Source organism: Tamandua tetradactyla, chromosome 24, assembly GCF_023851605.1.
Source record: "Tamandua tetradactyla isolate mTamTet1 chromosome 24, mTamTet1.pri, whole genome shotgun sequence".
NCBI classification, from domain to species: domain Eukaryota; kingdom Metazoa; phylum Chordata; class Mammalia; order Pilosa; family Myrmecophagidae; genus Tamandua; species Tamandua tetradactyla.
Window position 1 is genome coordinate 30,980,970 of NC_135350.1, and position 23,409 is coordinate 31,004,378.

Genomic DNA, 23,409 nt, shown 5'->3' on the forward strand with positions numbered 1-23,409 from the left:
GCCTCCTCGCAGAGAGGAGACGGCTCTGCATAGGGTGGGCACGGTGTAAAGGCGCTTCCCTGTGCCAGCATGCCGCCCGGGAGGGTTTCCTCCGCACCCTGCCGGCGGTCACCGCGGAGAAGCCGGGCCTCCAGGCCAGAGCTTGTCACGCAGGGAGGGGCCGAAACGACCAGAGTCCCGAGGACGTGGGGGATGAAGAGGAGGCCCTCGGCTGCTTTTCCTTCGGGGTCACTGGCTCGAGGCGCACCATTGTTTCTGGCACGTGAAGGCGGGTGCGGGGCGCGCAGAGGGCGGAGTGGGCAGCTGGGGGCTGACGTCAGAGGGCCGGGCGCTGCCCTGATGGACAGTCGGCTCTGCGGAGCCCCGGGACCCTGATCCTCCCCGCAGCTCTGAGGAAGGGTACAATGCACCGCCCAAGCATAAGCAAATGGAGGAAAGGCCCCATCTGTGGGCTCTTTCTTCTGAACAGGGCCCCTTCCTCGGGTCACACAGCAGACGGGCCAGTGGGCTGCGATCGCAGTGCCAATGTCCTGCCTCCCAAGAGCCAGCTGACCTGCCAGAAATGTGCAAGCCGCCCTCGCCCCAGCCCCCCACCGCTGGACGGCCCTCGCAGTTGGTCCTTTAGACAGTGTCTGCGGCCCTCCGCCTCTCCGGCCAGGCGAACGCCCTCTTGCCCCCACGGGGACAGGCCGGGCGTGGCACTGCAGACACCTGACCGCTTACTGCAGGTGTTTCCAAAGCCAGCCGGTTGCTCTTCTCTTGAGCGCCTTTGCCAGAGTTTCTTTAATGAAAGAAAATGTCTGGAGGAGTAAGATTATTGCCATAGATGGGGAAAAAAAGTCAAAATGTAAAGGGTAAAAGATTTTATCCTATTTTTGTTTAGTTTTTTTTTTTTGGAGGGGTTAGTAATCACCAACATTAAAAAGGGTGTAGAGAAGAGGGAAAAATCTTTCCATTTCTTCAGTCTTTCTATTTAGATGCTGTTGTAGACAAAATGCATCATAGCAAATCCCCAAGTGGACAGTTCAGGGGGAATATGGGCAACTACTTCAGCGCTTGTGCCTCAGTTTCCTCATGTGTACAATTGGTATAATCGTTGAATACACTCAAGGGTCTGTTGTGAGGATGAAATGAGTAAATGTCAGTAAGTGCTCCGGCCAGAACCTGGCGCTTAGCACATGTCCAGTCCACGGTCACCATTTTTACTGCTGATCGATGAGGACACCTGGCGTCTGGAGTAACTGTCACTACAAACCGAGGGGTCTGTCATCCAGTGTCGTTCAACTTCAGTTGCAGCTTCAAATAATACTAAAAATAAAAAATCTATTAGCTCCTATAAAATAAATGCATGACTAACAAATGAACACAAATAAATAAAAATTAGTTGGCTACCAGAGAAAAGAAGTTGGCGTATCTTCCCAAGCTGGTTTATCACACTGTCGCTTCAGTTTGGGAAAAGTGCAGTTTGAGGGGTCTGTGTTAGTCATCTATTTTAATAGTGTTATAATGTTCCAGTTATAGCAATTACTATAATTTCTTACATTTGCTAGTTCATATAACCACTACTAATATTGACTCATGGCACTTCTGTGTATAAGACTAGTATTAAAAAGGACAGAATCACTCCGCGGCAGCCGTTCCATCTCTTTGCCGTATCTTTTTCTGTGGCCTATTAGAAAATGATGCCTGGGAATATCTAGATTTTCTAGGTGATTTTAAAAGGAATGAGAACATGAGAAGAAAGTTATCTCTAGTGTGGAGTCCTAAAAGTGTGTGCCGTCACTCGTAACAGCTGTTTGATTTGTGTTGAAAAATCATGTCTAATTAAGGGAATTATAATATCGATGACAGATGGAACCAATATCATAAACAATTATTGTGATAAGCATTGTATGCCAGTAAACTCTACTTTTACCTGGAAATAAAGTGCATACTGATAGCAACTGATATTGCCAAAGTGAAGTTTCAGTGTAAATGTATATTTATATTTTCCTTTTGCTTCCAAGGATGTTGTCAGCTGTTTGATAAGTGACACAAGAGACTGTGCACAATTAAGCTTGCCTCATCTACACAGAAATAGACACAGTGTCCTGAGCTAGAGAATGTAGTGGTTTCATATCCACAAAGAATAGTGACGGTTCTTTATTCACCAAGTAAAGGACAAAATGGATATGTGAGCAGACCTTCTGGATGTCCCTGGCTACCTTTAAATTGGCTTTTTTCTTTCTTTCCTTTTTTTTTTTTTTTTTACATGCACAGGCACCGGGAATTGAACCCGGGTCTCCATCATGCCAGGTGAGAACTCTGCCACTGGGCCACCATGGCTTGCCCTTACTTGGCTTTTAACTTCAGGGTTTAACCACACCCTTAGCCACATTTAGTTGGAAGGAAGCTCAACAAACTACTTTGTGGGATGGGCTTCTATCAGAGACTGGCATCATCCTCTTTCTGTACTAGGAAAAAAAAAATATTTTCAGTCACTTCACCAAATATTAGTTGAGTAGCTTTCAACTGCAGGGCAGTGGGCTGAGTATCATAGGGGTCTTGAGGATGGCAGACAGACCCCCACCTCCAAGAAACTGGAGCAAACAAAGGAAGTATCACATGGATGCAACCACCGTGCACAGAGCAGAAAGGGAGGGATGCCACAAGAGCAGTGAGAGTGGAGAGGAAGCCCCCGGAAATGAGGCTCGGGGGGTGTGGGTTTGCTCTGGAAGGCTCACAGGACATGCCTTTGGGCCTGTGTGAAGGGTTTGCAAGACAGAAATTAAGGTCAAGGACAGAAGAGCTGTCCGAATTCCGTCCCTAGAAAAGGCGCTGGGGATGGTGAGGCTGAGGAGGGCGTGAGTCCCGTGAAGGACAGGGTGATCTGAGAAATGCCGATGTCAGGCTGTGCAATAGTGGAAGCAAAAGCGTGTGAGGCCCCTTCCACGCATCGGCCCGGGCCCTGTGCTTTACCTGGGTTCCCTGTGTGACACATAGCCGCGGAGGCAGGTCGTGCAGATACACCCCTCACTGCCGGATGAGAATTGAGACTTCCTGTGGGAGGAAGAGGTGGGAGTTGGGACTGGGTGGTTAAAGCTTCTGAGTGAGAGAGAGAGAAATCAGTTCGGCGTTTGAGGAAGGTCAGTCTGTCGGGCATGTGCAGGATAGAGCTCAGGAGTACTGTGTCCAATAGAAAGAAGAAGTTCAGGAGTCAGAGGTGGAAAGAAAGACCCGTGCACGTGCAGATCTTAACTACCAGTGTCAACCAGGGGATGTCAGGAGCGTGGTGTCGTAGGAGAAATCGTAGTTTCCTTCTAGGACCTGTTGTAATTGTCCAGATAAGAAGCAAGTAGGACCTTGAGGCAGACGGTAGCATCCGCTTGTGGAAATGTCACGTGATTTCTCTTTGCCTTCACCTCCCCAGCTAACCACATACATCATTTTCATGCCTAAGATAATAAGCATGGGGGCACCTTGCTGCATGCATTCCAAACGTAAATCCATTGACAAACACTGACATGTGCTCTTGGATCACTTTCTAGTCCACTTTTTTAAACTCGTTGCCCCTCGAGATCGGAACCTGCTCTGTCTCCTCAGGGTCCCTTGGAGAAAGCCTGACCGAGGTCACGCCCTTCATTCAGGGACAGCAACTCCCAGTGGTTGCTTCTATGTTTTATACAACAGTCTTTTAAATCCTGTATGAGCTGGAGCTAGCACAAAGGAGCCACTGGAGTCCTCGGGATCTCAGCATGCCAAGCTTTCGATTTTGAAGCCAGATTCTGTGATTGCAGCCAAAACAACTGGGCATATTATGGCCAAAAAAGGGGGGTGGGGGGGGGCTCTAAAATACCCTACAAGTCCCCAGATGGCCGCTGTGCAGTGGGATTACAAACAAGCCTAAAAGTGAGTATTGGCTTGGCTGCTGGTCCTGAAATGTTGAATATACTCTCAGTGAGTACTAGGGCACAAGTACTGACTGCACCTGCTGGGCCTGGCTGCACACAGCTAACCAGGCCACACAGCACTGCCCAGTGGCGTTGGTCGGGGGGAGCTCTGTTGGTGGCACTGACCCCCTCGGCTGAGCACTCAGCCAGACACCAGAGATTCCATGATGGCTGAACCCTTATGTTGCTAGTTTATCCTCCGGCAACTAATTATGCACACCAAGGAGTTACCTGCTTTAAAAGGAAAGAGAAAGAAAGATGACATTTAAAGTAGATTAACTAGATTTTCTTTTATTGCTTTAATAGTTCCCAGGCAACATTTGCCTTTGCTTTTCCAACCAGCAGAAGTGATCAGAAAATGATTAGAGTTTCTCCTGCAGATGAAATTCAGATTTTGCATTTATGCTGTTTTATGAGCTGAAACTATTTTAACAGCCAATTTATGGTTTTCTCTACTAAAATTTGATTAAAAAAAAATAAGACTGTATTTCAGTTGGGGGATGCTGTTAGCCACTCGCTCTTAGGCAGTATACTGTGTTTACCATGTACTTAAAAAAATTAGCTTTAATTTGATATCATTTAGAGTAGAGCTGTGTTCCATTTTGTTCAACAAAAGCAAAACTGAGCCATCTTTTGCAGTGGGTAGAGACAGAATTTACACAGGCATGTGCCCAGGGCATTCCCCTCAGGTTCTTTCAGTTTCCAGAAGCTCTAAACTTTTCAGCCTTTTCATCACAGGTGGGTTCATTTTCAAAGAAATTCCCTTTTGAATATTTCTTCCCTCTGGAAATCTAAACCTTCAAGTGCATTGATATTCCATTTCTTCTCCCAATTCCTGGAGAATCCCCTTAGGAAAGCTGTTACTGATAACGATCTGTTATCACCAGAACACTCCATCTAGCCCGGTTCTCACAGAAGACCCGTACATCCAAAAGGCTAAGCAAAGTCAGCTCAAAATATACCCTTTCTCTCAGCAAGATTACAAATAGCAAATCGCAACTTCCAGGCCAGTAAGAAGCCGTTCTTTCCAACGGAGAATAATAGCACTCATTTTCTTCTTACCGCTCAAAGCAAAGCATTGTGTTGATTAGTTCAATAGGGATTGCTTTTGTCTTCAGAAATAATGCAGTAGTGTTCCTGTCCCTGAACTACAGGAACCTACTGGCATCGATTTGCCCCTGCTGGATCCAGCAAGCACCATCACCACCATCACAGGACCGAGCGCTTTCAGCATCCCTCTTCCCATCCGGCAGAAGCTTTGCAGCAGCCTTGACGCCCCACAGACAAGAGGTCATGACTGGAGAATGCTGGCCCATAAGCTAAACCTGGACAGGTGGGTATGACCAGGCTTCAGGACTTATCCATGCATCAATATTCTTTTTCATTCTGCACACATGAGTGAAGCTACTCCTTTGTACTCAGCACCGTGGGCCACTTGCAAGAATGGTGTGGAGACCCATTCCGGGCTTACTAACATTTTTAAGGATCAAATTTTGTGACCCTCTTTCTAGTTTGCTAGCTGCCAAAATGCAGTATACCAGAAATAGAATGGTTTTTCAAAAGAGGAATTTAATAAGTGGCAAGTTTACAGTTCTAAGGCTGAGAAAATGTCCCAATTAAAGCAAGTCTATAGAAATGTCCAATCTAAGGCATCCAGGGAAAGAAAGATACCTTGGTTCAAGAAGGCCGATGAAGTTCAGGGTTTCTTCCTCCTCTGGAAAGGCACGTGGCGAACACAACATCATCTGCTACCTTTCTCTCCTGGTTTCCTGTTTTATGAAGCTCCCCAGTTGGCGTTTTCCTTCTTCATCTCCAAAGGTCGCTGGCTGGTGGACTCTGCTTCTCATGGCTATCTTATTTTCTGTTCTCTCAGAATCCCCCTCATTCTCCAAAATGTTTCCTCTTTTTTAGGATTCCAGTAAACTAATCAAGACCCACCCAAATGGTGACACATTTCCACTTAATCCAGTTTAGCAATCCTCTTGATTGAGTCACAACTCCAGGGAGATGATCTAATTACAGTTTCAAACATACAATACTAAATAGGGATTAGAAGATATGGCTGCCTTTACAAAATAGGATTAGGATTAAAACATGGCTTTTCTAAGGTACATACATCCTTTCAAACCAGTGCACCCTCTTTGCAAACCTGATTGGCTAAACTGTCTCCCTCCATAACATATGCATTCACTAAAGTAATTATTATCCTCATCTCCCACTCTTCAGGATCTAATATTTGCTGAGTAATTAACATGCCAAACACAGTCTTGACATTAAGTTATAAAGAAACCACAGGAGCCTCAATTTGCAGTGTTGCCATCACTACCAGGAAAAGGCATGGCATGACCTGTCAAAGATCATCAGACTCTGGGCTGGAAAGAAAACATAAGTCTCTAGATTTCCTGTTTAGGATGTGACCCATAGACATGTTGTCTCTTAAATTATCTTACTCAGAGGTGAGGTTAACAGAGTTAAGCATCACATCTCCTGTCTGGGGATGATCTAATTAAGCCTGGGCTAGTCATTTAGGCTGGCGCATGAAAACGACCGATTCTCTAGTGGGTCCAGGATACTTAAAAGACAGATAGAGAAACAGGAAGGTTTAACAGCATAAAAACAGAAGCAATCTGTAAATCAGGCTATTCAGCATATATGTTCTGATTCCCAATTACAGGTACTTGAATTACTTTGCCACCAAATCGAGCCCCACTGGTGTCATCCTGGATCTCTGGGAAGCACAGAACTTCCCAGATGGAAACCTGAGCATGCTGGCAGCTGTCTTGGAAGAAATGGGAAGACATGAGACAGTAGTGTCCTTAGCAGCAGAAGGGCAGTATTGACCCATGCTGGACCTGAAAATGAAGGACGAAAATGCACAGGGAGTCTGTGGCTGCCCAGGGGGTCACAGCTGAGGAGGAAATCCAGACCAGACCAATGAGCTTCACAGGCAAGATGGCATCAGGAAAGGAAAGGAAAACAGATGCAACTACCAATATACATGCCCACCGTACTTGGACAGCATCACAGGAGTTAAGAAAAAATTGTGTAAATTTGTATCTTGAATTTAGAAATCAACCTAATTTTCCTCTTAGTTGGGCTGTATGCTGTGTGGTACAGGATTTTACAGTTTCCTAGGAAACGCTTTTTATTGCTATCCAGATATATGGATAAACTTTCTTAACAAACCCAATTTCTACAAAATGTTGTTTACATCAAATTGGACAGGGATACAGATACTGTCCATGGCTCGTTCTATTTTTGTTCAAATCATTTGAAGTTAAAGCTGTGGACGGTTTGTTGTGTCTATTTCACATTAGTAACTCACAGAGAAATTACAGGCTTTTGCTACAAATCTTGCACATGAAGTGTCTCAGATAATCCTCCCATCAGTGTTCTGTTTCTAGAACGTGTAGAACCAGTGTTATCGTTTGTATCAGGGAAGCGGAAAATCTAAGAAACAACTAAGACTCGTCCCTCAGGGGACCAAGCTGATACCCTTTGCGGAGTAACGCTGTAGCATTGCAGGGAAGACAGTTGATTCATTTTCAACCACACAGACAAGCATTTCTTCACATGTGTGTTTGTAATACGCGATTTGAAGTGGTTTTTAAAAGTATCATTATTAGTATCATTATTATTATTATCTATTAGTATTTGCAAGTATTCTAGTAAAAGAATTTTCATTTAACTATGTTTTTTGTTAGCAGTGCTGTTAGGTGTTAGGGTGTTGACTAGACTTGCCTCACCTTCTCAGATTAACAATGGAGGGCGTGGTCACCAGTTTAATTTCCTGAAGCTTTGCTTCCTGGACCTTCTCCCTTTCTCCCAGGATTCTGCCCTAGAAGGGTAGTAAAGGCCAACTGGCTTTGTCAATCTGTCCTTTCAGCTTGTCAGGCAGAGTCTTGCTCCTCTGAGCCTTAATAAGGGAAGTGTTCTGTGTTTAAGCTCACTGGACGCTGAGCTGGTGTGGCGCCACGCTCACTTCCCGTGGTGCCCTGCCCTCCTGAGAGGCCGTGTGCTTGGAGGAATGGCCTCTGAACTGGGCGTCAGGAAACCAGCCGTCCATCTGGGCTTGTCCTTCTCTAGGCGTTCTATTTTGGACAAACCGTTGAACCACACTGGACCCTAGTTTCCTCACCTGTAAAATGAAGCAGTTGGATTAGATCATCTCAAGGCTCTAAAATGCTAGAAGCTCCAATCTGACAACCACAGTTGACTCTGACCTGGATTACTTAGCTAGTCTTTTGCCCAGGCTAGATGATGCCTTTCAAATAGTTCTAACTGGGAAGATTATTATTCTAACCTGGAATAGATTTGTTATGTCTTCAAGTCTTTCTGTCTGCATTATGCTGTTCACAGAGAGATGGCATCTCTTTATTAATTATCATTTTCCTGTCCCCTCTTGGGACCACTATCCTTTCTTGCTAGTTGCAAATTCCATACTTTTATCATCTTGGTATCTAGACATATCAAGACCATATCTACAAGCTCCGTGGCAGTAGGCATTTGGTGCGGTCTTTTTTTTCTCCCTCCGTTGTCTTTGCTTTCATTGTATTCAAAGGCATTTACAAAGGTTATTTAGTTAGCTCTATTTAAAAATTGTATCCTGCAAAATGTTGGTCAACAGGCTCTTTTGGGTAAACCATGATGTTTACTTGGGACCGTGATAGGCTTTTTGTTTTAACACAGGGACTCAATTCATTTAGCAGGGAGGGAATAAAGAGGTAGCAGCCCTTAGTCAAGCCAAGATTGACTAACACGAACCCATGTGTATGAGTCAGAGCCTTTAAAACATGACTGTGGCTTACTTTTGGGCCAGGTGTATCCAGGTTGCTGACTGGATCAGATTTAGGAATCATTTTATTCATATTATCCCTTCTTTCTACATACATTTCCTGTTCTATTATAGTGGCTTCCCAAGAGTCCCAGATTTCTCCATCCTCATCATGAGGAAATATTGATACTTTTTTATACAGAGCCTCTTTCATGCATTTCACTTCTTACCTTCTCTTTTAAGCATGTATTCTATATAATCTGTCTCTCCCAGGTCACCAATGCAGTAGGATTTCCATATTTAGAAATATTTGTTACACTGATCATGGAAGGGAGAGACTGCACTGCTACATAAATTCACTGGATTATACTGGTACTGTTGTATATTTGACCAAAAAGTAGTACAGTTATATCCTATAGAAAAACTTGATTAAGAAAAGAAAGAAGAGAGGAAGAACCATTGCCTATTGCTGCATTTTGAAAGAAACTTGTCAAGTTGCTCATCAGTGTGGGGGAGGCTGGGGATTTCATCTATTGGAATCAAGAATAGGAAATGGATATGCAAAGGCGCTGCTGTACTTAGTGAAGAACAAAAGGAAGCAGATATGCAGCTATCCAGATAAATCAATTCCAAAACTTCCTGAAAAAAAAAAGTCAATGCAGAAGTATTGAGCACTACAAGTATTGCATTACTGAAGCCATCGAAGGCCTCTTGGGGTTTACTTCAGATGCTTGTTGGCCTCTGGTTTAATATCCCAGCACAAGAAAAGAACAGAGTGATGGACTCCTCATAAGTGAGGTGCTATTCTGTCCTAGAATCCTGCTGTTTTCCCTGTGAAGTGAAGGGTAGCTTCCATACATACCACACACCATTAATGGTGAATAATTTTCAACAGAAGTTCCAATTTCCTGCTCTTTTGGAGTAAAGAAATAGCTGTTGGAAAGCTCTCAAACTTAGAAGGTCCAGACTCAATTGTTCATTTCGTAGGAGCCATTTCATCAGCCATTCTGTGTGATGTGTCCTGCCTTGTGCTCTTGGGGCTTCTAGACAGCTTGTAAGGACAGATGGTCTTACTCCTTTGGATGGGGAAAAAAAAAACCTATCACTTGTGCGTGGTGCCATCTAGTGGTAGGCAACACAATCTACCCTGAGTTTAACAAAAACTCGCCAAAGGTTGTTTGACAAAGTGAATACCTGTTGAGTTCAACAGGACTTTCCTATCAGGAAGACAAGGAGAACTTTTCTTGCATGACTTTCTTATTCTCACATTTTTTTTTTCACTTGAATTGCCTATCTCAAAATTTCATGTCTTTCTGCATCCAGTACTTGATCAATTCATTCATGTGTGAATGTTTTACGTTGCTTTCTGGAAATAGAAATATACAAAAATCTGTAAAACCGATCTTTGAAAATTTGTTAATTTTGATATTTATGTTTTTTCATTGTTCTCGATATATTTTAAATCTCCTTACTTTTAAACACGTTCCCCAGTACTTATCTTTTGGAAATGCAAAAGGCATCACTTAGAAAGAAATGTTTTAAATATGCAAATGGAAACTAAGTCACAGGAAGAGAAAACTGTGCTTGTTGATTTGTTAAAACTGAATCTTCCTTTCTTCTGAATTTGGGAATACAAAGTCAGAGCTTCCATCCTCAAAGTGATCTGGAAAGGATAGAAGCTGAATTCAGAATCGATAACTGAGCACAAGGTGGTAGCAAACACATTTAACACTGAGGAATGTCTTTTCTTCATGCATGCAGTGAGATGTCTTTTCACAAACAGCATCTTCCAACCTGGACATACACCTCTGTTACACAGAAAAACCCTCATCATCATATAAACAATCTAAGCTCTCAATGGGTGGGATGTTCAATATTAAACTGCATAACTGTTAGGCATATTTCATAAATAGTATTCTTTTCTATTTTCATCTCTCGACTGTCAAATAATAGAGCCATTCTTAAAGGAAAAAGTCATGGGGGCTGAGTTCTGGAAACTACAAACTTAGTTTATTTTTAGGTACTTCTCCTGTGAGTAAAATATCTTAACAGTAACCATTCAGAGGGTAGAATCAGAGGCTTTCGCTTCTTTTGAAGAACAGACAGGGCTGTTGTCTCATGCCTCCTTAGGTGTGTCCTGCCAGGGACACAGTAGCTGTGGCCCTGTTCTGCTCATTGGTCTGTCATCACTGCAAGAGGAAGGGATCCAGTAAGATCTAGCAGATCACTATCTCTTCCCTGTACGCATACGCATGGGTTTGTCTCTAAAAGGTCTGTGTGCATGGAGCTAAGCAAATACAAAACTTTATAAGGATCTGCAAGAGGGTATAAAGGAGACAGAAAATGTTTCCATGTTGGGTTTCAGTCTTTGAGTTGATTGTGTTTTAGCTTTGGCTGAGCAGTTGTTCTGGGCAAGTTGGCAGTTTCACATAGGGGCTTCAGTGCCAATCCAAGGTAGATGGGGGCGATGGAAACACAGCTGAAATGAAATGGGGTTTTATCCATCTTTGAGAACAGAGGTTTTTTTGCATCAGAGCTTAATTACTCAAAGCCAATTGTTTGTAAAGATGGTAACAGTCAATAGGCCTTAGATTTTATAGCTCTGATAAGGAAGAATATCCTTATTATTGATTATCTCAAGGTCATAAAAACATTTTTCTAACTTCTGGGTGTCTCATAGGACCATCTATCACACTTTGGGCTTTGGTTTGTTTTTGCTTTTGTATTATTTTGGATTTTTTGAAAGTTTTTTAATCTCACTGAAGCTAATGTTGACTAAAATGTTAAGAACCTTTGCCTTTGTGTAATGAGGTGCTGTTTCTCTTCCCTAAGAGATCTATTGTATGGTATCTGGCTGTAATGATCACATTGAAAGATTCCCCTTGCATCTCTAGTGGGGTTCTTTATAATGAAATAAGGCATAAAGAAAATATATTATAACCAAAGTTTAATTAATCCTGTGTCCATACAGGCCAAGCAAGTAAAACAGAGTCATAAATATTTTGAAACTATGACCAGAAAACCTGCTATTTTTGAAAAGTGGGTAGATAGCCTTATATGTCATTGGGTAAATTTTCTCAACAGAGTAAATTTGTTACCTGCCTGATCTTTTGGTCTTATTGGCCTTGTGGTTGCCCCATTGTGAGAAATTCCACTTACAGAATCTGTCTTCAGAAGAGTTCAGGCCCCCCCACCCCCGCCCCAGGTTTTCTGCTGGTCCTTTCACCTCCTATTGATCCGTGGTGGGATATTAATGGGCTCATTCAACCCAACGTAATGTACGTCCCTAGACCTCATTTAGTGTGGAGCAGGCAGGCATCACCTGGACAAACGTGCAGGCACTCTGCAAACATACCAGCGCAGAGAGCCAAGCAGTTATCAGAGGTGGTTTCCCAACTCTGTTTATCCTTAGACCTTTTCATAGTGCAGGGATCTGTCTGGAGATCCTCTGAATTCCAAATCAGGAATCTGCAGAATGCCGTGAGAGTTGCAGCCCGTAAGTTGTTGAGTAGAAAAGAAGGAAGCTTCCCCGAGACACAGCCAGCTGTGCCATTTCAGATTTGTGCCTCAGCAAAATTATAAATCACTAAAGGCTGTAACACTTCAGGGACCCTAAGAAATAAACCAAAATCATGTGTCGTTCTTAAATTCCAAAGGTCTACTGCACTTGGCTCCACCAGGCTTGCTGGTGACCCTGATGGCACTGGCCCAGCCTGGCCCAGTCCTCGGAACTGGAGTTCAGAACATGAATTGTATGTGAGATTTGCTGACGCCCGTGATCCTCAACACTACGATGAGGCAACATCACAGACTCATGACCTGAACTATGTTGAGGATGTTAAAACAAATCTGTTTTAGAAAGGTGCAAAAGGGCAAGAAATCTACAGCCACTGCAAAATGCCTTTGCACTTTCATAGTCCTAAAAACCACTAATGACAGCTGTTAACGTAGGGTATACTCAATGCATACTCCTCCAGGCTTGTGGAAAAAGAAAAGGAGAGCAACCAGAACACGTCTGAATATGTGATTTGCATCCTCTTCTTCATTCTTTCCTAGACTTAGTGTTGGCAGTGAAGCCCTCACCCTCCAGACAGGGTGCTTAGCCCAATCGCAGGGACTAGCATCACTGTGTGTGTGTGTGTGTGTTGGATGTCACAGTGTTCTATGTGTTCACTGAATTTAATGTTGAGCTGTAGCAAGTTGGTGACCTTCCTCTTGGCTCTCTTTAAAAGGAGACAACCAATGCTATTTGGAGAAACGTCCCGTTCTGTGTGCTCCCCACCCCCCAAAAAGCAGTCTGTTGAAGGGGCTGTGCCATCCACCTACTGTTCCCTTTGGAACAGTTCAATTGAAGAAATGTCAGGTTGGGGTTTTGTGCTTTGTCATTTTTCCTTTTTTAAAAACAACACAACCTTGGCTTTTCTGATATGAAACACTTCTTTTGTTGTTGTGGAATTCCCTCTTGCTGTATCTTCTATGCAATTCTTCTTCTAAAAACTCCCTGCCAGAGGAGGCGTGCTCTCCGGGCATTCCTTTCGTTGCACGGCTGTGTGGTGGAGGTGAGGGATGCCAGCTCTGGTTGGGCCACTTTTCTCTCCCTGGCTGCCTCTCCCTATTTTTTCTGCAGTCCCCTTGGTTTGTAAATTGCCTGCATTTATTCTGTCGGCCAACATGTACAAAATGTAAGAAAGAATTTTTAAACAGGTAATAAATTATATTTATAAGCAACAGACAGTGCTGCCTCACCTCATTTCTTCCTAACAAAGTCTTCATATAAGGAGTTACCATCACTTTCTTTGTCAGGATGATAAGAAAGCCCTTGGAGTCTGCATGACTGGCAGTCACAACCTCCCTCAGTGACAGGATGGGGTTCCAGAACAAACGGTTCTACTGGAACCACCTGGGGAGCTATAAAAAGTACCGGTGGCAGAGTCCCCAGAAATTCCCCCAAAATTCTGATTTAATTGGTCTGGGGTGCAGCCTTGGCACTGAGGGTTGGAAACGCTCTCCAGGGGATACTAACAAACATCAATGAAAGAGAATCAATGTCTGGGAACAGCCACATCTGAATTTCCTGGGAAGTTGTACATAAAAGCAGATCATCGGGTCCTACACTCAGAGATTCTACTTTAATTGAAATTTGCAAACTAATACACTAATGGGTGGCAAATGAATGTTGAATCCCCAAACTCAGGATGCCCAGAGCTATCTATAGCAGATACCACACAGACATTCTCAACGTGATCGGTGCCATCCAGTCAATCCCTTAGGGTGAGCAGGGAAAGGCTCCAAGTGGGAGCTGGAAAGAAGCCAGGAAACAGAAGTCAAAGCAAAGCAACCCTTTTCTTTAATGAGAGAGCTACTCAGAGGAGCGCTCATAGATAGACTGCTGCCTACCCCCACCTTTTACTCAGCCTAACCAGCCAGAGAGTGTTAAACCATTGCCCCACTTGCCAATGTGAGAAACTGCCCCATTCCGTGGGCTGGAAGACAATGACCTGAGATTGATTCAAAGCTGGGGTCACAAACTGAAATGTTAATCTGAGCTAAGGAAGTAATAAAAATACGTAAACCAGACTTTGCAGTTAGTTTCCTCCATCTAAACTGGGTCCTCAGCATTGCCCCAAATCATCTAGCTTTACCTGGTAAGCTCTGGTTTCCCACAGTGCAGTTTTAAACCACCTCCACTTCTGTTAAACTGCTGAGATCTCTGCCTTTCCCCTCAAAACAGATTTCTGTGCCTCCTACTTACGGAGAAAATAGAAGCCAACAATTTCCCTTGCCCTCCTGCCACCAAATCTACAAACTTACCTGCATCCGCCTCCTTCAATTCTGCCTTCCCACCTGTTACAAAGTGATTTTTCCAAGACCAAAAAAAAAAAAAAGGCACAACTACAAGATAATGGACTTTTTTTTTTCCAAAGGGAAAATGAAACCATTTTATTTAAAGGGGAATGTTAAAACAAAAGCAATATACAATTTGTAGCAAATACAATACAATTTTTTGTTCCCTAGTCCTGAATAATTACAGTATATACAAATTCAATAAGGCACTGGTTCCCCAAAGAACACAAATGAGTTTTCTTTTGAAGCAAACAGACAACAAAAACCCTTACACATTGCCAACTTTTCTTCAAAAGATATGGTATTGTTTTGTTTTGCACAGAAGGAATCATAATTGCTAAATTATAGCACTTTAGGTGCCACTTCTTTCTTTTCCACTGCTACTTTTCTAAGGGGACAGAACTACTGAACATATTCACGTTTAAAAAAATCTCGCTTTTTTCAGTGCCTTTTCCACCTACAAAGAAGAGCCTGAACAGATCAACAACATAAAACACTCTCACTTCTAATGAAAACGCATGACGCCAGGAACGGAAAATGTGGCCGTCATTTAAGTACTCGCTACCCTTGACCACACACAAATTGAAGTGTGTCAAAGGATTCCCTGTTGAAAAAAAAAAACCCTAGCACGCTTTCTATGAAAGTTGATGTCTTGGGAATGAAAAGAAAGGACGCTAGTGACAGTCAAGCTGTGCTTTCCAGGGAGTCAAAGTTTTGCTTCCTCAGACGCAAATGTTCAGAGCACAACCATTTGTGATTTAACCAGCTGCACATTTTCATAAATAAATATTATGTTTCATTTAGTTCTTTATCATCCATAATATGTTACTCTCTAATCCACATAATGGAGTTGTGCCAGACTCCAAACTGAACATAACATTTATATATACATATATATTTATATGATATATACACACATACATAAACTATAAAACCTGAACATCTTAGCATACAGAACTTATATTATCTAACAGCTAATATTTTAGAATTCCTTTCAGGGGAGTTAGAAAAAAGTTTTAGTCTTTGAAATAGTCCTGAAAGTAAGCAACCAGCTAAATTATTAATTTCCAGGTTCCCACTTAATATACAGAAAAACAAATAACAAAAAAAGAAAAACAAAATAGAAATTTGGGGCTGCTAGAAATTTAAAAAACAAAAAAAAGATTATCTGGAAGTGAGTAGGTAGTCTCTAAGAAAAATTTAATATTCCCTAAGTAAATCAGATTTGGGTAATACACAGAGAAAAGTCTATTCATAAATAAAGTCTTGTCTCCTTAAAAGATATAATAGCTAAGAGAGTCCTTTTTAAGTATTTTCAGCAATAATTTTGACATGTTCATAGTGAGGAAATCAGCTGGGGATTAGAAAGTAAGCTATCAATTTCCCACAGCAACCAGAAAATAATATAGAAGAAATGTGAATACGATTTTAATTTCTTCTCATTCTCCATTGGAACCAACACTTTCCTATAAATCCAGCTTATCTTCAAATCATCGCCTCCCCACAAAATATTCTGATTTGAAGTTACCCATGTTTAAGGACTTGCAGAAAAGAAAACATAGGTTATTTAAGAGATAATCCTGACCTCACTTAAATTTGCCCAAGAAAAACACAAACATGTTCCGTTTAACTGGTATACATGTTTACTTATTGTTACAGATTATCTGATTGGAGGCACTGGAGCTTCTCTTCCAGGCTCAGATGATTATCACATTTAGGTTTAACTGCATACTCCTTCCAAACTAGCACAAAGAATATAATTTGACACAAGAGGGAGGAATCTTTAAATTACTACTGAGGTTAATTTAGTATCATCAGTAAAAGCAGCATTCTGATTGCAACTTTTTTTTGGAACAACTCTTTCTAGTCTTTTGTTTCCCAAATTCAATGATTGATGAACTCTTCTTTCTCTGTTACAAAAAAAAAAAAATGTGGCTTAAATAAAGCCTTGGCAAGTGAATGTTGAATCCAGAACACCTGGGTTTCTCCTTATGATTCTCTCAAACTGTAAGCACAGCTCACAGCATTCACGGCTCTAGGATGTTTCTGGATGAACCAGTCACCAGCTGCAAGCCTGCTTCAAAAGTGAGGAAAATATTTTCTCATTTCTCATGCAGCTGTCAAATTTTCAAAAACCCTCCATCCTTCGGTCACCAAATGGTGAGAATGTGTTATAAAACACTGCCCCCTGGAGTAGTGTGTAAGGAACGTCTGTTTTAAAAAGGCCAAGGGGGAACTACTTTCAAATTCTTTACTAAACACTACGGAATTTCTAAGCGAAAGAAAACCACAGTAAGGAAATGTAAATGAATAAAGTTGAGGGGACGTGTACTTTATTATGTTCCTGTTGCTAAGGTGTCTTGGCCCTGTCAAAGCTGCTCAACAGTTAAAACCCTACAGAAAAAAAAAAAACCTACGGAAGTGAGTAGGTGAAGAGATGTTTTGCACAAGTGCCACAGTGAAGAAAAAAAAATAAATTAAAAAGTGAACTGAACATCATGAGAATAAAATAAAATAGAGTTAGCATTCTAAGATGTGAGATTATCACTTAAGATATACATCACGATCCATATCTATCCTAGAATAACAAATCACAGCAGCCCTATTTTGTGGCCTCCAATCACTCTCTTCGGCTGTCCCATTTGGAGGTTATATTCATCTATTTTTAAAAAATTAAAATGTGGTTAAATTAATCTGACAAATGCTTCCTCTCCTTCCTCTAAAAGAAAAACAGTAACAAAAAGAAAACCTCCTTTATCTATACCAAATAAGATGTGCATACTTTTAGCCTTGTGCTTCAGATATTGGCTCTTTTGCATAAATAAGAAACAAGCTCTCGGCACCCCCCCTTCATCCCCATCCTTGTACACATGGCTTCTGACAACACATAAGCAAATTAGCTCTATTTTAAAGGACCTTGTCCTAAACACAACTAATAGCAATTTTATTTAACAATGATCCGTTCATTTGAGAGATCAAAAGTTTATCATGGGGTGGGCCACGTTGGTTCAGCAGGCAGAGTTCTTGCCTGACATGCCGAGACCCAGGTTCGATTCCTGGTGCCTGCCCATGCAAAAAAAAACGAAAGAAAGCATATCATGGGGGCGGTGCAATAGTGCTGGGTGGCAAGAATTCCTGCCTGTCGAACTGGAGACCCGGGTTTAATTCCCGGAGCCCGTCCATGCCAAAAAAAAAGCAAATCATGGGTCAATTCTCGGCACAGAACAAAAAACACACCTTGTGTTTTAATGAAAAGGAAGGAATTTTGCCTTGAAAGAATTGCCTAACAGAAAATCTGAAACAAAAAATGCTTCTGAAGAACAACATCAACGCTGACTTCTATGAGAGTCACATAAAACCTTCATTTGTACCATATTGTCTGAAGCTGCAAAAGGCCACACCTGCAGGAATTCCGAAATATGATCCCAGATAGGTGGGATTTGTACCCCGGTGCGTTCAGATGGCGGGACAGCCGGCCAAGCAGGCTGCCTGCAGCGGTCTGAGTAGGTGCGGCAAGGAAGGGACTTTAAAGGTGAGTTCCATTTGCGGCTCTCCAACATTGCAGACTGTCTTTTGGTTTTTAGAGTGCAACAATGTTTTACCAATAGGAAAGAAAAAAAAGCCATATTTTAAAAATTTACTTTCCAGCTGAGTTTCTGGGAAGAACTTTTGTTGTTATCATGGTATAAATCTTGGACATCCACATTGGTTCATTTTGGCAAAATTAAAGCATCTTAAAAAAAAAAAAAAAGGAAATCCTAAAATAGAGGGCTTTCTTAGAAAGCAACATGCATCATATCTTGAACAGGTTACCCAAGCGGTTTCTCTCTCCTACAAGCAGACAAGGACGAAGCTGTGTCTCTGGGAGCTCCTCTGTCTTTGTCCAGGGATCTCCCTGAGAGGTGAGTGCTGAGCCCACTGGGAAGCAGGATGATGTTCAAGATTTGCACTGTGGATGCTTCTTTCACAACTTTTGCTCTGCCCACAAACAGAAAAATATCCATCGGCTTTTTTTTTTTATATAGGAAATGCTTCCTTTTCCACTCCAGTCAGAGTTTAATGTCCTGGGACTCGGACATTTTTCCAAGTGTTTTCTTAACACGGAGGGCTGTCAGCCTCGAGGCAGGGTTATGCGCCCAGCATTCGGTCATAAGTTTCCCCATCTGCCTTAGGCACTGGAGAAGAAAAGAGGAAAACTGGAGTGACACTAGAGAAATGTATTATCTGCAAGGTTGATACTTGATATTTGGCTGTTAGTTTTAAGTGTCTTAAGCCTTTAAAAAATAGTCTTAAAAACCAGGTAGACGAATTCCATAAAAACTCATTTTTCATGCCAAATTATATATGACTAAAATAGATTTTCGCACCTTCCATGTGATAGGAGCAAGCGAGTGGTTTTGCTGATAATAGAAGGTATTTATGCAAGTAAGTATTAAACACATACGAAAAATACCCAGGGAGTCTGTAGCCATCCCTTCCACACTCCTAGGCTGTTTACACTTGATAAGTTCAAATCTTTTACCTGATTCTATATCATTCAAACAAATATGGTTATTCTTAAATCACAACTGTCTGCTCCAACAGTAGCATCACACTACACCATTTAACAAGACTAATGATCCATGCACAGCATTGCTAAAACTTTCTCCTGAGGTACATCAATTATTAGTCATACTGTTGAAAAGCACTAGTTTTCACTTCACCAGAAATCCTCAGTGAAGGGATTTTGAGTAATGCCATGTCCAAACCACCTTCAAAATAATATACCTCCAACATCTCACGAAGATTTCTGCACAGTTCTTTGGAAAACAAATATTTTAGCATTTTAGTAACTTACCCCAAACCAAGGACTCAGAGGTTATATTTTAACCACATTTGATATTGAAGAATTAGTTTATAAATAGTCCTCTGTCCATGTATTTTTGCACTGGCTTTGCACATGTTTGATAAGGGTTTTTTTTTTTTTTTTTCCCCTGGGAGTGTCTCAAACCTACTTCTGAATGTTCCAGTGTGTCTGACCTCTCCAGCGTGTGGATGAACTTAGAGGCTAAGAAGGAAGATGAGGGGAAATACAGAGGAGGAGGAGACCAAATCAAAAAAAGGGAAGGGCTGTTTAATTCATTTCTTCCTTCTCAGCAGCAAATGTTCAGACCTGTTTTAGTTTCCCCAGTATCCCCTCACAGCCGAGCTGAGCAGTGCCGCATTTAAATCTCATCTCATCACTGTTATTAACAAAGATGCAAGACACGGTCAGGCATCCCCACTACGCTGACTTGTAGCATTTCTGTTCATAGAAAATTTAATTCTTCAATGCCTATTTTTTCTCTCGTTAAAACATGAGAAAGTTGTATACGGGCTGGTATATATTTTAAAAGTAGTAAAATTAGATCTGAAACTATAACACAAAGAGGGAACCTAATGTAAACTATGAACTTTAATAATGATGCGTCAAAATTGGTCCATTCATTGTAACAAATGTGCTATTGTGAATGCAAGGCATTAATAATAGGGGAAGTCGAGGAGTGCAGAGAAGGAGTATATTATGCCCTCTTGTACTTTCTGTGCAATTCTTCTGTCAATCTGAAATTGCTCTAAAAATAAAGTCTAATAAAAAATTAAACTTAAAAAGGGGCACAGATAATTTAATGTCCTCCCCAGAAGTTACTGCAATGCTTTTCATAGCCATCACAACAAGGGAGGAATAGAACTCCTGGAATGAATGTGTGGAACCTGGCAAAAGAAGAGACGTCAGTTTAGAAGTCGGTCCTCGCCACGTGGCTACCCAGGCCGTACCTCATCGCTGCTCCAGCGGTTGGGGAACGGGGGGCGAAGCTTCTTGATGCACACGATTTCTCTCATGTCTTCGTAGGAGGGGTCACTGGGCACCAGGTCATGATAGGGCAGCTGGTATTCCTCTACTATACCTGAAAACATGCTGTTGTCATTACTCTTATCGTTATTTTCTGTGAAGTTGAAATAAACATCTAACGTGCATGCAAACTATTCTCAAAGAAGAGTGCTGCTGGTATTAAAAGCAAGTTCAGTCTGAGAAAAAGCAAAATAAATTCTGAAAAGAAGTTTGCCCAAATAGCACTTAATCTTATTTTTAAAAATCAATAGAAAGTCTAATGAGAAATGTTATTATAAGTCTTCAGTCTTTTTTCTAATTTCAGAAAGCTAAGTAAATCACGCCTCTCAAGTTTATTTTCAATTTTATAAAGGCTCTTGCATGCCAAATTTTTTTTAAAAAATCTATATTAAATCTCAATGCAAATTTGGCAGACACATCCAAAGTCAGGCTGCATAATATGTAACTGTTTCTATTACTGTAATAAGAGATTATGGATCTCATAATGAATTTGGCACTGCATCCTACTTGAACAAAATGTCCGATTTACATTTTTCTGCTTAAATCATAAGGATATGTTTTTGCAGATAAAATCTGCAAAATATATATACCCAGAACTATTAACAATGATTTATAGGTGCTAATATTGTCTGATTTTTCATTTCTTCTTCAGTATTTTTATAGTTATCCAAATTTTACACAAGAAATATATAACTTATAGGGAAAAAAAGCTGTATTTTAAGGAAGGTTGAGAAGTACAAATCTATTCATCTTTAGGGAAATGATACAACACTGAATTCTATTTCATTTTTATCTTTCCCTAGTATCTACTTTCTACCTTTTTTCTCTTGTCCTTTAAAACAATCAGGCTACTTGTGCCTTCTGAACGTTATCTGAATAACCTCACAATAATTATAAGCAGCCTATCCTCAGAGGATGCTGCTCTGAGCAATTTTTCTGGTGCACCCTTACACCTACCCAATTTCGTCTTTTATAGAAATGCCTTTGCTTTTTCCCTGACCCAGATGATACCACCAGACTGCAGATTAAACTGCATCATCAAACTCCTGGGGGCTTGCTCTGAGAAAATCCAGAGCCCGAATTATACCCTTTCTTGTAAACTACAACCCACATAAAATCATAAAGTTCCAGAAGATGCCAAAGTTCCTCATATCATTTCAACTCACCACTAATTTTATCTCCTACTGACATCCTAGAGCATTATTATACGTATTATCTATGTTAACATTTCCTTTCATTGTCTTTCATCTCTCCAGGAGACGATAAATCCATCAGGCCTGACCCACAGGGGATGCTTACTTCATTTCAATTCCTCTTTCTCAAGCCAGTGGCCCTGGAAACATCTTGAGGACAATGACCATGTTCATCTAATCCACAGCATTTTTTTTCTCCTAGTGCCTAATGTTGGTGCCATTACCTGGACGGGTTGATAGCTGGATGGTGGGATAGAGGTGTATACTACAATCAACACTGACAGAGCGAACCATATAATTATGAATTAATCAAAGTTTAGCTTTGAGCTATAAGCCTTTCTCCTTTCTCATCATGCAATCAAGTTACCAACATTTTTTTCATTTTAGCTGGCATTTAATTCTGTGCCTGAAACCTCAAAAAATTCTTTCTCTCCTTTCCTTCCCATGTTTGAATGTCTTATATCTGTAGTGTCTGCTCCTCCCAAAAAGATCTGGACTTGAGAGCCAAGCCCAGAAACTTCCATTATGTTCATAAAGGACAGTGTCGGGGATAGGAATTTGTGTACTTTGCCTCTCTGGAAAGAGAAAAGAAACTAAATTGTTGAGAGCTGATGAGATACCAGGCGTGGAGGCAGGTATGCTATATAATTTATCTTATTAAACTCTCACAGACACTTTTATGAGATGGCATTATTATCCACACTATTCAAGATGGGAAGATTTGGCTCTGAGGGGTTAAGTCACTTGCTCAAAGGGCACATGGTTCATAAAGAGCTGAGCTGGGACTCCAACATCCCTAGGAAAGGCATGTCAATTTCATACAGAAATAAAGGAGCATTTTGGTGCCTCTCAGATCTCCAGAGGTGAGGCCAGCCCTAGCAATGCAATAATAGCTTGATGTCTACATAAGGCCGGCTTGTGTTTAAGTTGAGAAGCATTTTTCCCGTAAGGCCCAAAACTTTCAAATATTGGCTTCTCGTAGCCCTATTTACTCCAGATACTCAAGAATATATAAATTAGACAAGCAAATGTATTCTATCCCTTAAACGTCTATAAACCTATCTTAAGTAAACAAGGCTAAAAATATCATTCAAAGGTAGGTTCACAAACTCTTTGAACAGCAGGAAATCAAGGACAGGCAATCAGTTCATTTATAGTTTGGCTACTTCTTTTCCTTTTCATACTTATAATGGGAGCTTTATTCATTTGGCTAGGCGAAATGTCCTCCATTTACCTCCTTTTTGTACAAAAGACTACTTTTACTTTAGGGAAAGTGCGTTCTATTTTAAATTGCTTATAAGAGGCTCAGATTTCCCAGGGTCTGAGTAAGACGGCAGCATTGGAGATGATCTGTCTCCAAAAGTGTGAATGTCTGTTGATTAGGTGCATCTTTTCTTTCTACTGAAATATGAATCTAAATATAGGTTAAGGCTCTACCAACCAAAACAGAAGAAAAAATAGCTAACATGTAGTGAGTGTTATCCAAGTGCTCTTTATATTGACTCCTCACAATAGCCATCTAGGTAGATATTATAGTTAACCTCACTCTGAATATAAGAAAATTCAAACAAAGGAAAGTCTAATAACTTTTCCAAAGCCTCACAGGTAAGAAATGGCAGGTCCAGGAACAAGATCCAGTACACTTCTGTGTCTACTGCAACTTCAGAGTCTCAGTCAAGGTCATTTTTTCATGAAAGTGAGTTTTATTGGCCCATTATAAAGAACAGGAGCAACATCAAGTTTTCTTAATGAGCATGATCATGTGCAGGAAACCACAAAGGGTGTTTGATAAAGAGGGGC

General features: G+C 41.3%; 2 protein-coding genes across 14 annotated transcripts in view; one reads left to right on the forward strand and one right to left on the reverse strand.

Annotated features, from left to right (window-relative positions):
• Positions 1-13,430, forward strand: part of UNC5C (unc-5 netrin receptor C) — a 381,478-nt gene extending 368,048 nt beyond the window's left edge. For all 11 annotated transcript variants that reach the window (XM_077142813.1, XM_077142815.1, XM_077142824.1 and 8 more), the window contains 2 exons: positions 5,084-5,262; positions 6,604-13,430. In XM_077142813.1, coding sequence (XP_076998928.1) covers positions 5,084-5,262; positions 6,604-6,769 — 345 coding nt within the window. In that variant the 3' untranslated portion in view covers positions 6,770-13,430. The remainder of the gene's footprint in view (positions 1-5,083; positions 5,263-6,603) is intronic.
• Positions 13,431-16,151: 2,721 nt separating this feature from the next.
• BMPR1B (bone morphogenetic protein receptor type 1B) overlaps positions 16,152-23,409 on the reverse strand; it is a 437,645-nt gene continuing 430,387 nt past the window's right edge. For all 3 annotated transcript variants that reach the window (XM_077142829.1, XM_077142827.1, XM_077142828.1), the window contains 2 exons: positions 20,341-20,471; positions 16,152-18,722 (listed from right to left, as the gene is read on the reverse strand). In XM_077142829.1, coding sequence (XP_076998944.1) covers positions 18,597-18,722; positions 20,341-20,471 — 257 coding nt within the window. In that variant the 3' untranslated portion in view covers positions 16,152-18,596. The remainder of the gene's footprint in view (positions 18,723-20,340; positions 20,472-23,409) is intronic.